Source organism: Uloborus diversus, chromosome 5 (genome assembly GCF_026930045.1).
Source record: "Uloborus diversus isolate 005 chromosome 5, Udiv.v.3.1, whole genome shotgun sequence".
NCBI classification, from domain to species: Eukaryota; Metazoa; Arthropoda; class Arachnida; order Araneae; family Uloboridae; genus Uloborus; species Uloborus diversus.
Window position 1 is genome coordinate 144,552,831 of NC_072735.1, and position 15,784 is coordinate 144,568,614.

The window sequence follows — 15,784 nt, forward strand, 5'->3', positions numbered from 1 at the left end:
ATGTTCGTTAGCAAATAAAATATTAGTAATTAATTCAAACATGGCTTTGAAAATAATTTTCAATTTTCGCTCCTTGCTTTGCTTTTGCGACAATTCAAAAATTGGGACGGTCGTCAAGTTTTTGTGTGTGTAATTATATTTTATCTGGGAATATTGCTTTCTCGTCAAGCATGAAGAGGGATCAGAATTCATAAGAAAGATATAGAAGAAAGTTTCGCAATGGTCACAACATACCAGTTTGAGAATTGTATTTGTATTCGAACTGAAATATTATTAATTTTTTTTGCACGTTAAAAATAAATCCAAACTTAGCGACGCGGCAACTTTACACGTTGACGCCTGAGCACCTTTGCGCACATTCTTACGGTGTCTTACTTCTAAACGTGCTCTGGCGCTTCTTTCGCTATGAACTGTCTCAAACCTTTTTAGTATTTTCAGGCTATTTAGTTTTGAAAATTACAATTTATTTTTTAATTGAGTTACACATTCGTATCTTATAGCTTACGATCATGTAGTGTTGTCTTCATATTCATTCAGCTCTTACTTTATACACGATTCAGTGTATAATAAATTCGCTTGATTTCAACGATGGTAAGACAACATGTTCAAAACACTGAGATACGTTAGGTGCCAAAAACAAAATATGCGTAAACGTGCCCCGTGTCCAGGGCAAGTTTACGCAAAGGACTTGTACTAGAAAAAAGTCTTTTTTAACGGTAAAAACACAAACTGAGCTACTACTGAATGTACCAATTCCGACTCTTAACCGCTTCATTAAACCACAATGTCTAAAATTTCCGCAGTTAAAATTTAAAATTCAGAAAATTCATTGAAAACAATTCGCGTAAACGTAAGCCCGGTCTACCCTACCCACAAAAAACTGCATAAACAGATGAATATCACGCACATTGTAAAAAATTTATAAAAAAAAAAAAAAAAAAAAAACATTAAGAAAGAACGCATTTCTTGTTCTGTCGCCTTTTAAAAATAATACAATTGTGTTAACCCCTGGTTAATACAGTTCCTAATCTTTATGAGTTTGTGGTTATTTTCATTGCATATTAATAATCGTTGTAACTGCAATACTTTTCGGTATGTAGAATGGACCATTGGGAGGAAAATAACTAAACATATTTTGTTCACAAAATATGTTTAGCTCATTTTAATAAATTATAAAAAAAAATAGTTTAATTTCAAAAATCCTGATTAAACATTCTCGCATTATTTGACTAGTTTTCGATGATCTGTTCAAATACTATTATCAAGATATGCATATATTTCAACCTGAAATCACAACACTGCATAGAAAGACATGAACACAAAAAGAAAACTTGTGATATCTTGTCTTTGCTTCCTGAATTATTCTTATATATTTTACGCATTGTCGAATTGGATAGTAAAAATGTCGACGTGATCGCAAGAAAGAAAACTCAACAACTATTGTCTCCAAATGTCACAAGATATCAAATTCTATTCATGTTGTTTCCGAAAGAGAAAAAATATTACAAAGTAATCCTGATTCGTGGAAGGATAAGAAAGATAGAACAAAAATCGAGTTACTGAAAAGTGGACTGATTGGTATGATGAATCTAATATCATCGGATTTTTTATTTTTAGTTTTTTCTTGAAAACGAAGGTAGAAATATTTTTACAATAAAAAAATGGACTAAATTTAATTTTTGTGTCTATGTTTTATATGACATTTTTTTCTTTATTTATTCATTGATATTGAAACCTATTTTAGCTTAAGCGCTTCACATTTTTGCCGTTTAAACGCTGGTTTTTTATGAAAGCATTGTGTTTCATTTATAAGATGGCAAATTTTTACCACTCTACATCCTGAACTTTTGAAGCTAGTAAACCGTACGGCTAATTGGTTTTAAGCCATTGAAATCGGTTTTATGCCTGCACTAGATTAAACTCCTTTCTTATTATAACGGCTTCTTAAAGCACGGCTGATAAGCAAGACTTTGATGAATAAGCATTTCATCATTCAAAATAATCTAGGTTTTTTCCAAGAACCAGATTTTATATTTTTTATGTAGAATTACCTTGTGGTGTTATTTCTTCGGAACTGCAAACTTTTGAAGTAATGTCTTGCAATCCCGAAGCACCTGTGAGCCACTTTATCAGCATATTCAAGATTTTCTATGAGAGATTATTCGTTTTTAGAATAAGTTATGCATTTTTAATCGCATAGAATTTAAAATGATGAAATTGAAATTCAAAATTGCTTTAGTTTTTACCCGACTACGGCGAAGCCAAAAGGAGGGGTTATGCTTTAAACAGTCTATGTACACTATATGACTAAAGTATTGGGACACTTTCGAAAATTCACATTTTTTAAAGAATTCTTCTTTACTAATAATAAAGCTGAAAGTCTGGATATCTGTCTGTCTGGATCTCTGGGGTGTGCACCTCGAAGCGATTTTTCGAAAATTTGATTTTGTTCTTTTTGTATTCTAATTTTAAGAACATTTACCCAAGCAAAATTGTCATAAGATGGACGAGTAAATTACCAAGTTAGTCATAACGTGGAACCGTAACATGGGCAAGCCAATTGGCGAGAAAATTCACCACACATTATTTGTAAATATACAGGCGAACTGAAAGTCCTTTTAATTTCGTACTTTGGGCAAAGCCGTGCGAGTACCACTAGTACACTGTTAAAACTACAGGATGCATTCGGCACCTTTCAAGGGAGAAACGCTTGTTCACCAGCGACACCTAATACGGAGCCGAAATCGCACCTCTAAATAGGGTGAAAAACAGGCACCTTTGAAAAGATAGACAGCCAGAGTGAAAAAAAGGAACCTTCGGTGAGAGAAATGGCACCCTTACTACACATCCTCATCCCCCCTCCCCCGCATTGTGTGCGTTTTTGAATACAGTTGTGTGTGTGTGTGTGTGTGTGTGTTTTTCTATTATTATTATTATTTATGATATTCTACGTTTTGGACATTTTTCACATTGAACACGGTACTGGAAATGATTAAAACATGTTATTACAGATTTGATCATATTTCAGAATTTTCAACATAGTTAAGAAGTGCTCATTGCATTAATTCGTCTGATCGTGCTCTAACTCAGTGTTTCTCAACATCTTTTGATCCACGGGCGCGGTAAAAGCAAATGAAAAACTTTGCAGATCAGTGAAATCTTTATCGTTTTATTAAAAATTCATAAAATAAATAATATTAATAATAATAACTCTGGGGCCGTTAAAAACATGTTAAAAAATTCAGAGTTCTGATGAGTTTTTTTATTTACAAAAAGTAATGTTAAAAATTAATAAAACAATAAATATCTGCCCCTTTATACTTGGTATCAAAGATCTGTCACAAATACGTTATAATTTAAAGACGAGTAATTAATTAAATAATGTGAGAAATTATACGGTTACTAAAACATGACGCATTCCGAAAATGAAGCATAGCTGTACTAATGAATTGCTTACATGAAGAGCCAAAAATATTCAGGGATATTACAGTTACGGAAAAACAAAATCGTTTCACAAACGTCAATCAAGAGTAACAAAATGAAATGCACATGAAGTTTTTCGACAGTAAAAAAAAAAAAAAAACGAAATTTCTAACGCTATCCAGACATTAACCGCTAACAGGAAATGGTTCTAACACTTGAATGAAAGAGCAAAAAAAAAAAAAAAAAGAGCTAGACTGAGAGAGATTTTTTTTTTCACTAGCTTTCTGCTATAATCTACGAAGCAACAAGAATAATTTTTATTAAGGTTCTCACTAGTTAATAAACTGATAATCTTTTTCAGGTGTTTTTTTGGTGATTAATAAAAGCTGCTTATCGAGTACTCAAGAAAATAATGAGAGATATTTTTAGTAGCGTTTTGAATGATGAAAATTTCACGGTAGACAGTAACGGTAACTGAAAAGCAATAAATGCACTTTTAAACACTTTAACTATGTTTGAAAGCCCTAAAAGCTGCAAAGTGATCAAAAGCTGTACTTACTTGTAATTTCGGATAATTAATCCTAGAAAAGTTGTGTTTTAATCCAATAGTGTACTTCATTCAATGTGAAAGACACATAAACGCAATCATCATTCGTCCGCCATATTGAGGTGTTTGAATGTATGTCTTAGGCAAAAGCGCATGCGCAATGAGTCTTTCCGTGATTTAATGCTGTTTGGCTCCTCTGCTCTATTTCCTGGCTTGTATTGCACCTTCAGGCACTATGCTCTCACCTTAGAGGGAATATATTCACTCGTCTGAAACCCGTGGTTCTAACAGTGTAGGAAATAAAAGATCAACTGCTTTGAAACTTTTGTCACATAAGAAGTATGATCCAGCTGTCATTTTCCGATAAAAGTTATATCAGCCTCGCGTTTTGGGAATCAGTCACTAATAGAGCAAAACAAAAATGTGTTTTGATCATCATTCATCATAAATAGCTGAGAATAAGCTGCAAATTTCAGAACATACACTGGTGAGCAAAAATAAGGACGAGACGGTTTTTTCAATATAACTTTGTACAAAAGCTTTCCAAATCAACACATTTAATACCGTAAGATCCCCAATACGTAAGGACATGTGTAATGTAAGCAACACTTACTGAAAGAGGAATCAGAGGGATAAAAAGAAGCTTTATTGAAAAAGTAGCATGGAGCGCAATGCGACTGAAGGCCGAAACATCCCTGTGATGGGTGCCCAGCAAGAAACATCCGGTCTTTAGTAGGGGATATGATCTCCCCGGACTGCTAGGCAGGTTTCACAGCGTCTGCCCATGCTGAGAATGAGGGTGTCAATGAGTTGTTGAGGCATTGCTGCCCATTCGTCTTGCAGCGCCAATCGAAGCTCCCGAATCGTTACTGGTGGTAAGGTACGAGATGCCAAACGTCTGCCTAGAAAATCCCATACATGCTCGATGGGATTGAGATCCGGAGATCGTGCAGGCCAATCCATACGTTCAATATCCTCACTCTCCGAGAGCTGTTCGGCAGCTACTGTGCGATGACATGGTGCATTGTCGTTCATGAAAAGGAACTGCGGACCCATAGCGCCTCTAAAAAGACGCACATATGGAAGAAGAATCTCGTTACAATAACGGGTCCCGTTGACTGAACCTGCGTCGATGATGTGAAGGTCTGTACGACTACCAAGCATGATGCCTCCCCAAACGAGAACACCGCGCTCAGACTGAATCTGCTCTCATCTGTAAAGAGTACTCGTCCCCATTCATTGTCTCTCCAATTCCGGTGTTCCCGGTACCACAGAGAACACCTTCTCCGATGTGCAGGCGTTAGAGGTAAACACCGTATAGGGCGTCATGCAAACAGACCACCACCGTGCAGTCTTCTGGCCACGGTATAACGCGATATCGGTCGTCCAGTCGCCTGTGTCGTGTGTCTAGCGATTTCTCCCGCTGTCTGCCGCCTGTTTCTTCTGGCCTGTAAGACAATATACCGGTCATCTGCGGGTGTGGTTCCTCGTGGACAACCACTACTGAACCCCCGGATAGTTGTTCCTGTAGTTTGAAATCATCTCCAAAGTCGTGAAACGATGCTGTGAGCAATTCCGAACTCTGCAGCCACACTTGTCACACTGCGGCCTTCCTCCAACTTCCCAATGATTCAACCTCGGGTAAAAGCATCCAGATGTCGTCTAACAGATTGATTATTCGCCATTTCTCGCTGAGGCAGCAACTTGTTGTGATTTTAACTGCTATACGGCGTGCACTCTCTTTGCCAGAAATACTGATCTTACACCGACAGCATGCTTTATACTACTCAGACACTCCCCCATTACGTCTGCCTGCATATCTGCGCATGTGCTACCGTACATCACCTTACTTAATCTCCTGATTGGTCTTTCTGTCCGCTCTGCCTCTTCGTTCAGCTGATATGCTAATTTTTCGACTTCGTCCTTAATTTTTGCACAGCAGTGTAGTTAGCTTACTATGTAAAATTATTTTACGTATTTTGGAAAAAATCACTGATATTCACGAAGATATGATTTTTTTTTCTTTTTTCAGATCTACGAATTTTATTTGAATTTTTTTAGTCTCATAACAGGCAAAGTTTTCCATCAAAGCTTTACAAACTTTCAAAAAACTTGACAGCATACAAGAGAAGTAGTTCTGAGAAAAATGCTCATTTCTTCCGGAATATCAGTGATTTTTTTTTCTCCTAAGTATGGAAATAATTGTACATAGTAAGCTAACTATGTTCTGAAATTTACTGCTTATTCTCAGCTATTTACGACGAATAATGGTCAAAAAGCATTTTTGTTTTCTTTCATTTGAGACTGATCCCCGAAATGCAAGGATGATATAACTTTTACCGGAAAATGACTGCTGGATCATACTTCTTATGTGACAAAAGTTACAAAGCAATTGGTCTTTTATTTCCTAAGAAATCTTTTAAAATGTGAATCTGCGAAAGTGTCCTAATACTTTCGGTCATCTAGTGTATGTTTGTCTTTTTGTATGTTCCACCAGAGAGCCTAATTTATTCATCTAATTTTGAGGAATGAGGTGTCAATTGATTCGTAATTATGGCTCGAACTACATAGGCTACATTCTAACCGTATTAACCAACAGAATGAGTCGATTTTATCCAGTAAGCTACGATTTTAATCAATTGAATTCATTTTTTTTTTTGGCGTAGGTTTTAAATGAAGTTATTAAAAACTGTAACCGGACTACGAGAAAAAAAAACATCAAAATGGAAGAAACAAGTTAGATGTCGATAAAAACCACAGTTTTATTTAGTAAGACCAATCTTACTCGAATAGGAATTTTTAATAATGGCATACGCTAACTTCTTTTCTACTCATATTTCCTGATTTATATTGTGTGATTTTTTGGTAACTATTTGACCTCTGCCTGTGTTGACCATTAATCTTGATTTGATTGATAAAATTTACCTTAACACAAACAAAGCCGCGGGTAAAAGCTAGTATACAATAAAATTATAATTAAATTTACCATTCTTGTACATCAAACTAAAATGCTTACTTGTTAGTATGTATCACCCGCGCCATTTTATCATTCGATTTTTATTTTTATTTATTTATTTATTATTACAGTAAAACCTCGCTACAACGCTATCCGATACAACGATAAATCCCTCTACAACGATAATATTTCGTGGTTCCGGTGAACTCGCATAGGAATTAATGTTATCCTCCTCTCAATATTGCGATATTCTCTACAGCAATAAACCCCTGTAAAGCGATGTTTTTTTAAGTTTTTAACCCCTCTTTATTATGATAATTTGGTTTTCAAGTACAGTAAAATCGTGAAAGTAACCCCTCCTATTTTCAAAAAAAAACTTAAAACTTTATTTTTTCTTTAAAAATGGTTAGCTCTAAGTTTCGCGCTACGTTATAAACAATGCGTTTCCAAAATGGCGTCGCGCTGGAGATAGTTTATTTTCACAAGTCAAAACAAAAATGCACCTTCCAAAATAAATAAAAAAGCAGTACAATCGTATAAATTTCTTTTGCAACGCATATGAACAAAAAGAAAAGGCGCCCTTGTATCAAAAGGCGCCTAGACCAAAGGAATAAAGAGCTGAAACCATCCTTCCTCCCCCCCCCCTGAGATTGTTCTTTTATTTTGTTTAAACCACAGTGTTTTTTTTTTTTTTTTTTCTTTTTTTGGGAAAAGAAAACATGCACATGGAGAGGGAAACTAAACATCTAAAAATGCTTGCCAAGTAAAAAAACAGAAAATGTTCAATTTCTTTTTTTTTTTTTTGAGTGAGTGGCAAATGAAGATGATCCGAAAAGGTGTAACATTCCCATCTGATTACGTCATCACTGTCACATGATCGACGAAAACGGAAGATTTGATTTTATTCACTAGTGTATTTTTCCCTAAGATGGCAGGGAGAAAGCAAATTTCATTTCAAGATAAACTCAACGTCATCAGTGATATTGATGATGGAATGAAGCAGGTTGATGCAGCTAAGAAATATGGATTATCTCAATCTGCAGTTGCAACGTTCCTCAAGAAGAGGAAACATATTGAAGATGCTGTGAGATCAAATTCAGTTAATCCCAAGCGAAAACGACTAAAAGTCGCGACTAATGAAAAGATTGATGCTGCCGTCCTGAAGTGGTTTCAAGAGATGAGGGCAACAAATATTCCAATAAATGGACCCTTGTTATGTGCACAAGCACGTATGCAGCAATGCTAGGGAACGAAACTTTTAAAGCTAGCAATGGTTGGCTAATGCGTTTTCGGGATCGCCACGGAATCACTTTCCAGGAAATTCACGGAGAGAAAAAATCTGCTCCGATGAATGAGGCAAAGGCCTGGAGACAAGAGAAGATGAAAGAAATTCTTCAAAAGTATGCACCAGAAGACATTTATAACGCTGACGAAGCTGGGCTGTTTTTTCAACTCCTCCCTGATAGAACATTGGCGTTTAAGGGTGAAAAGTGTCACGGCGGGAAGAAATCAAAACAAAGATTGACTGTTCTTCTGTGTGCCAATAGTACAGGAACACATAAAATTCAACCTCTTGTTATCGGCAAATCTTTGAAGCCAAGGTGCTTCAAGAATGTGAGAAGTCTTCCTGTGGAATATAAAGCCAATAAAAAGGCTTGGATGACGTGTAAATTTTTTTCTGAATGGTTGCTGAAGTTAGATAAGGAAATGAAGAAGAGGAAGAAAAAAATTGCATTGTTGATTGATAATTGCTCCGCTCACACTTCAATTCCAAAACTGCAATGCGTTGAAATTGTTTTTTTTTCCGGCCAACTGCACTTCCATATTGCAGCCACTCGACATGGGCATAATTAAATGTTTTAAAGGATACTATAGGAAACGTTTGGTAGAATCGATACTTCTGGGGATTGAAAATAAAGTGGAAGGCCCTTTTAAAGCTGTAAATGTTAAGGACGCATGTGACTTTATTGCTGGAAGTTGGTGGGCAGTAACAGAGAAAACCATTCTGAATTGTTGGAAAAAGGCCGGTTTAGGTGTCTTAGAAGATAAAATGTTATCTGATTGTGATGAAAATTCCTCTGACTGTGATATTTTATATGATCAGGAAATAGTTTTGAATCTCCAAACATCTGTGTCCCAACTCGAGGAAAAAACGGGCAAAAAATATGGAGTGAACGTGGAGGACTATTTGACAGCGGATGACGATCTTGCTGTTTTCGCTGGAGTTACTGATGAAGAAATTATCTCTGAAATTACTGGTGAGGTGGAACATAGTGGAGAAGAAGACGATGAGGAGGAAGAAGATGATGATGATGATAATACGAGTCCATCACAATCCTTATTGTCGACCCAGGAAGCACTTCAATCAGTCAAATCTCTGCGGACATTTTTTTCAAGTCTTCTATCCACAAACGAGGATCATTTTCGTGCTTTGGACTCAATGTATACCTTGTTGGTTGACTTAACAGTCAAAAAAGCGGCCAAACAAACAAAAATATTGGATTTTTTTCAATAAAAACGGATTTGAGGTATGTTTACGAGCTTATTTTCGGAATTTATTTCAATTGATAGTAATATTTAATCATAATTAACACCTTGCCAATAAATGTATTACAAATATACTATATATAAAAACATTTACACCTAGGTAATGCATATACTATAACATTTAAATAAAAAAAACCTATTGTATTATCAAAATATATAGGCCCTCGATATAACAATATATCCCTCTACAACAATATATTTCTTTGGTCCCCAAAATATCGTTATAGCGAGGTTTTACTGTATTATTATTGCATCAAAGGTTAAAACTGGAAAAAAATTAAAGTTAAAAAAAAATAATTTCAAAAACCGAATCCCGACTACGATAAAACACACTTAAGGAAAGAAACAAGATAGGTGCTTTTTGATATCATCGTCTTCTTGAATAAAACAAGTCATTTGATGTGCAAGATATTCCAATTTATTTAGTTCCATTGAAATTCTCTGTAACTTCCTCATCAATAACATTAGAATTCAATTCAAATGCCTTGGTTGTGGGTTGTCAACTGCAGTTGAAAGAAAAAAGGATACTTGACAACGGACGATTAAGGCATTTGAATTGAATTCTAATGTTACTAATGGGGAAGTGACAGAGGATTTCAATAGAACTAAATAAATAGGAATATCTAAGATATCAAATGTCTTGTTGTACTCGATAAGACGACGATATTAAACAGCATCTACCTTGTTTCCTGCCTTTAGCGCTTTGTAGACCGTAGTAGGGTTTCATTTTTTTAAACTTTTTTTTTAATATCATAAGCATTACGATAATTTAAAAAAGTATTCCACGGCTGAAAGTTTCGAAACAAGAAATCTTAGATAAACTATTGCAGAAATTTTTGAATACAATAAATCATCTGGCACATAAAAAATATCATTTTTTTTTATGGAGACAGTTGTAAAAGGTTGAAAAATAACTGATAACAATATTTTAGGAAGTCAAAAATGTAGATTTAAAATGTTTTTAGCAAAACTAATATTTGTTCCTTAAGTATAAGATTGAAGTTTTTAAAAAAATGCACTCCATTTTTGCGTAATAAAGATTATTCAATAGTTACTATTACTATATAATACTATTATATATCATACCATTAAAGTAAAACATGTGAAGTTGACCAACTATCTAAGTTGACCTCTTTTTTCAGACACGAAATTATCCCTTATGATATAAATCAACTTTTGTAAGTTGAGCACCTGTTTAAGTTGACCACTAAAGTAGTGCACCGCAAGTGGTCAGCTTACACAGGTTTCACTGTATCTGAAAACATGATAGAAAATAGTGCAAAAACCAATAACAGAAAAGTTTTCACTTTTGCATTATACTTTCTGATATAACCTGAAAAATACGTCAAGTACGCAATTTCTAAAATGTAGGTAGATGTTGCTTTCGAAATATATATTTTTTTAATCATGATGGTAGTTCATTTAGGGAATGATAACTAACTCTTTTATCTTATTTTAACATTAGGGGGGTCCACACGCTTCTCTCGCCAACATCCGTTCGTCACGTACGATGGCTCAATGCGGCCTGCAGCGGGTGACAATTGAGAATTTGAGGGCTTTTATCCCCAAGATGTCCTAAGAGATCCTGGATGTCCCATCCCTTTTCTCCATCCTGTTAAGTTTTAGAGGAGTGAGATTGGGTGGAATGGCTTGTGCTGGATATCCTGTATCCAATGATAACAGTATTGACCTGGTATACATTAACAGTTAGGCAAATTTAGTATTACATACACACAGACAGACGCACACAGGTCGTTGTTGTTCTTGTTTTTACTTGTGCCACTCGGGAACGCAAGCCCGAGTAGCAATGCTACTCGATTTTAAGGCAGAGGGCTTCCGTTTAATCGAGCCCCTATTTCTAGGTGGAAGTCCGATTTTGGCTCAGACAACACAATAGTTGGCAGCACCATCTATGGCCAGTTCGAGAATTTAGAACCAAATCAGAAGCTGAAGAACTTCTGGCCAGGCACCCCCAGAAGTATCGTTTCACTTGGAGGACTTTGTAACCATGAGCATATTTAACGTCCCCAGTCACCCTTAGTGAAGACGACGTATCTTCGACCGGCTAGGTGGAACCCGGGACCCTCCGTTTACGAGTCAGATGCCTAACGGATCAGGTTACCACGGCCCTACACACACAGATATTTATATTATAGATGTAATTGCTTCTAATTTATATACTTCTCTAAAAAAAACTTTTGAAAATGTATTTTTAGCTTTAGCAAGGATGGTGTAAATAATAGCAAAATATGTTTGTATTTGATTTCAATTTTGGAACTTCTATGTTGTTTTATAATTTAACTGGTTCAGTTTTTTTTCCAATGTACGAGATCATCTTTGAAATTCCACATAAATGTGCACTCATGGATGTTCCTTTGTTTAATCGTCAATAAAAGTTCTGTCCCAAAAGATTCAATAAAATGAAGTCATTTAAACTTTGAAAAGACAATTGTAAACACTAGACAGTCAGAATCTGGATGAGTCTGAAACGTGCTTCTATTAGCTAACGATTGAAAGGAGTTTTTATGGTTAAACTCCTGGGAAAATAAAGTTTATAATGCTCTGAAACAATGTTACTCAACTTTGAATTCTTTAGAGAGACACTTAGGAAATGCTCTAAAAGTTATTTGAAATAAAAAAAAAATAGCTTTTGTACATTGTAAAGCTATAACCTTTATTTTAAAAACAAAAAAAAATATTTTTAAAAGCAAGTTACTTGTTAATTTTTAAGCAAGCTCATTTTCAAATGTTTACAAAAACTTCATGCCGAACGCAAAATTCCAGTTTCAAATTAAGGTTTAAAGTCCGGTTCCTCTTATCACGTGAACCTGATCTAATCTTAAGGGCACACATTAGGAGGGAAAAAGTTTTATCGGTGAAATAGTTTAAACCTAGAATCTCGTTTGTAAATCGAAACACGTACCGGTCATTTCTTCGATTCATTATACTTTAAAATATATGGCTAAAAATTTCAAGCATTTGACGGTTTAGAAAATACTATTTTGAAGAAATGGAAAGCAAATGCTTGGCTTTCCATTTATTAAAGGACGTAAAAATACATTTCATTTTACCAATTGCATTGGCTAATATGTTTACATGTTGAAACGATGGAAGTTCAGTAAATAGCGTTTATAAAAATAAAAAAAAAATAAAACATTAATAAGTACAGTGCAGTTATTATTTAACTGTACTTATTAGTACAGTTAAATAATAGAGGCCATAAAAATATTCTACTTTCTGCTAATTTTAAAAAAAACACTACCTTAAATAAAACATTCTGCCACGGCAGTTACATAGCAATGGTGTTGTTTCCGAAATTTTAAAAGTTTTTTTTTTTTTTTCATTTTTTCCCTTTTTTTATGAAAGAGCGCGCTTAAAAACATAGAATTTGACCATTTTAAGAATAATTTGACAAAGTTTAATATTTTTGAACAATTATCTTAATCGATGCGCAGATTCAATATCATTTTTTACAGTTCTGCACATGACATCACAAGTGATGAAATGTCATTCACTGATGCCATTAGCGCAGAGCGCAATATTTAATTCGCTTCTTAATTATCATTATCTGGAAATGCGGTAGACAGTAAGAGTAAGCAATCAGCCCGCCAACGTTCATCACTTGTGACGTCATAAAGACCACGGGTTATTTGTAGAATCGGACATTTTAAAAAAACTAATTAAAAATTAAATGTTTTGAAAAAAAAAAGGTTTTTCTTGATCCATTTTTTTTTCCTCATTCTATCAACTTTAGTGACTAAAAGTAGTTCTTCTGACTGATGGAAACCATCCCATAGGTAAATTATTTCACAGATAATGCTAAACAATGCAGAATATAGAAGGTTTAAAAAATAGTGAAGTTTTATCAACCGAAGTTTTTACTACCAGTTTGGGAATATTGCACCTGCGGATCTCTGATGGATCTTGAACGAAAAACGAGTCGTCAAGTTTTAATTTACTGCCACTACATGTTTCTGCGCATTCTCTCGCGAATTGGTCCCGTTTGATGTTTATTATGCAGTTAATCAAAGTGAAAATCAAAAAAGTGGCTAATTAATATTTTATGATCGGTCCACCTATGCCACCAGAGCTTACATCATATGACTTTTTTCTCTGGGGTTATGTGGAGGATACTTGTATAGCAAGAGATAGAGTACAGATGTGATATTGTACTAGTGGCAGGAGGAGGGTACATAGAACATCTTTATCACGAGTACGAAAAAAAAATCTATTTTGTACTATTTTTACTCTTAGAAATTTCCAAGTTTGAAACCCCACCATTTATTTAAATCACCCAGTATTATAATTTTAATAATCATTTAAATAAAAAGCATCGGACACTTTTCAGTAAGTGTTAAAAAACCATTTTTTTTTTTTCAAAACTTATATGAAACAAACTATCAGAATAAGATTTAAAAGAAGACCACTGACAAAGCTGCCTAAAATTCAGTATAATTCATTACAAATTTTTGCAGTGGTGCTCGGTTTTTTTTTTCTTTTTACTCGAAGGATGCCACCGATATTAAGATTAATTCCGCTGACTTGAACACATCAAATACTAACATATTTAAATATTTTTGAGATAATGTGAGAAAATATGGTTTTAAAAAAATTACGAAATTACAGATAGAGTGACTTGCGTATGGAAAACCTCGCACTCGTATAAAGGGGCTTTACGGCATTGGAACAACGGTGTAATAGTAAGGACGTATTTTGTGTTGCATCTATCTTTGTATATCACGATTAAATGTCCTCAGAGCAGCCATAAAATATCTAATCCCGGAAACAACAGTAAGATATCTTACTCTTGTTCTAAGATGAGGAGATGCAATAAAAAAATACCTAACACCCTCTATGTTATCGCGTTGTCAAAAAAATACGTGAAAAGGAAAAAAAAAGTTATCATTATTTAGGTCTGCCTATTTTTTTAAGCTCGTTCGCATTAATTTTTCAAAATTCAATTTTTGAATTTATTCCTCAAAATTAGTAACTATTTTCCTCTTAATAATAAATACAGATGATTGGTCGTTTTGGAAAGTTCAAAATATGGTTTTGGATTTACAACATTTAACACAACAATGGTCAGCGTAAATCAGCTGCGCGGAGAGCGTACGTCGACAACTATTCTTGATCAACAGTTTTTTAAAAATAAATATTCGTTGCATAAGGTAGACCGGGGCACGTTCAAGCAGATTTTTTTCAATGAATTTTCTAATTTTTATGTTTTAACTTAGGAAATTTTTGACATTGAGGTTTTACGAAGCAGTTAATGGAGTCAAAATTAGTATATTCAATAGTTGCTCAGCTTGTGTTTTTAATCGTTAAAAAAAAATATTTTTAAGTCCAAGTCGGTTGCGTAAACTTGCTCCGAACACGAGGCACATTTATTTAGACACCTAACGTCGTTCTGTTAATGTTTTGAACATAATGTCTTACCATCGCTAAAATGAAGCTAATTTATTACAGACTGAATAGTGTATAGAGCTGAAGGGATATGATTGTAAGCTATAAGATTGTAAGCTATAAGATACGAATGTGTAACTTAATTAAAAATTAAATGGTCATTTTCAAAACTAAATAGCCGGAAAATACTAAAAACGTTTGAGACAATTTGGAGCGAAAAAAGTGTCAGGGGCACGTTTAAGTAAAACACAGTAAGAACGATCGTAAAGGTACTCCGACGTTCAATGCGTAACCTTGTCCCGTCGAAAAGTTCGAAAATCTTTTTAACGTGCAAAAAAATAATAACATTTTAGTTCACGCAAATACAATTCAAATACAAAAAGAAAAAATTTACTATTTTTTTTATATTTGATTTTTCTTAACTAAGTATTATTCATTCACAACAATCTTCAAAACGTTCAACACAAAATTTACTCAACTTGGTAAAAAACTGATTATTCTTTCTGCATGCTAGACCGAAGCTCGACTGATGCTCAAAAACTTGTGAGAATATTTGCTAGGGAGTGGCATCAATCTGTTATGACTCTTGGTCCTCCAGTAATAATTCGTTTCGAAAAAAGGGCACTGCGTAAACGTGTCCCGGTCTACACTATTCATTTTAAATTTGTTTTATCAGATCAGATATTGAAATCGTGATTATTTTTCGTTACAGTCGCACATCGAATGCGTTACATAAACTATGTGCAATTCATTGGTCTCAAGAGCTTTAATAACAGAGAGATTAAAGCACCTTACTAGTATCCAGCATTGCCGCTTGATTCCAGTTCACCGAACAATATTTAATTTACAATTGTAAGGCTTCAAAATACGTTTTTCTACCAAAAAACATCCTATCCGTCCAATAAAAT

The 15,784-nt window shown here is 34.5% G+C and overlaps 2 protein-coding genes across 2 annotated transcripts; both read left to right on the forward strand.

Annotated features, from left to right (window-relative positions):
* The first annotated feature begins 7,854 nt into the window (after nucleotides 1-7,854).
* On the forward strand, nucleotides 7,855-8,451 carry LOC129222596 (tigger transposable element-derived protein 6-like). The gene is given in 3 exon segments (XM_054857110.1): nucleotides 7,855-8,155; nucleotides 8,158-8,369; nucleotides 8,371-8,451. Coding segments are annotated over 3 exon segments (594 nt in total).
* A 315-nt stretch (nucleotides 8,452-8,766) lies between these two features.
* Nucleotides 8,767-9,441, forward strand: LOC129223177 (tigger transposable element-derived protein 6-like). Its single transcript, XM_054857744.1, has one exon. It carries the CDS (start codon nucleotides 8,767-8,769, stop codon nucleotides 9,439-9,441), a length of 675 nt encoding a protein of 224 aa, XP_054713719.1.
* Nucleotides 9,442-15,784: the final 6,343 nt, after the last annotated feature.

Excerpts from the sequence above, each read along its gene's own strand:
- LOC129223177 (XM_054857744.1), top strand. The coding sequence starts at position 8,767 with ATGGGCATAATTAAATGTTTTAAAGGATACTATAGGAAACGTTTGGTA.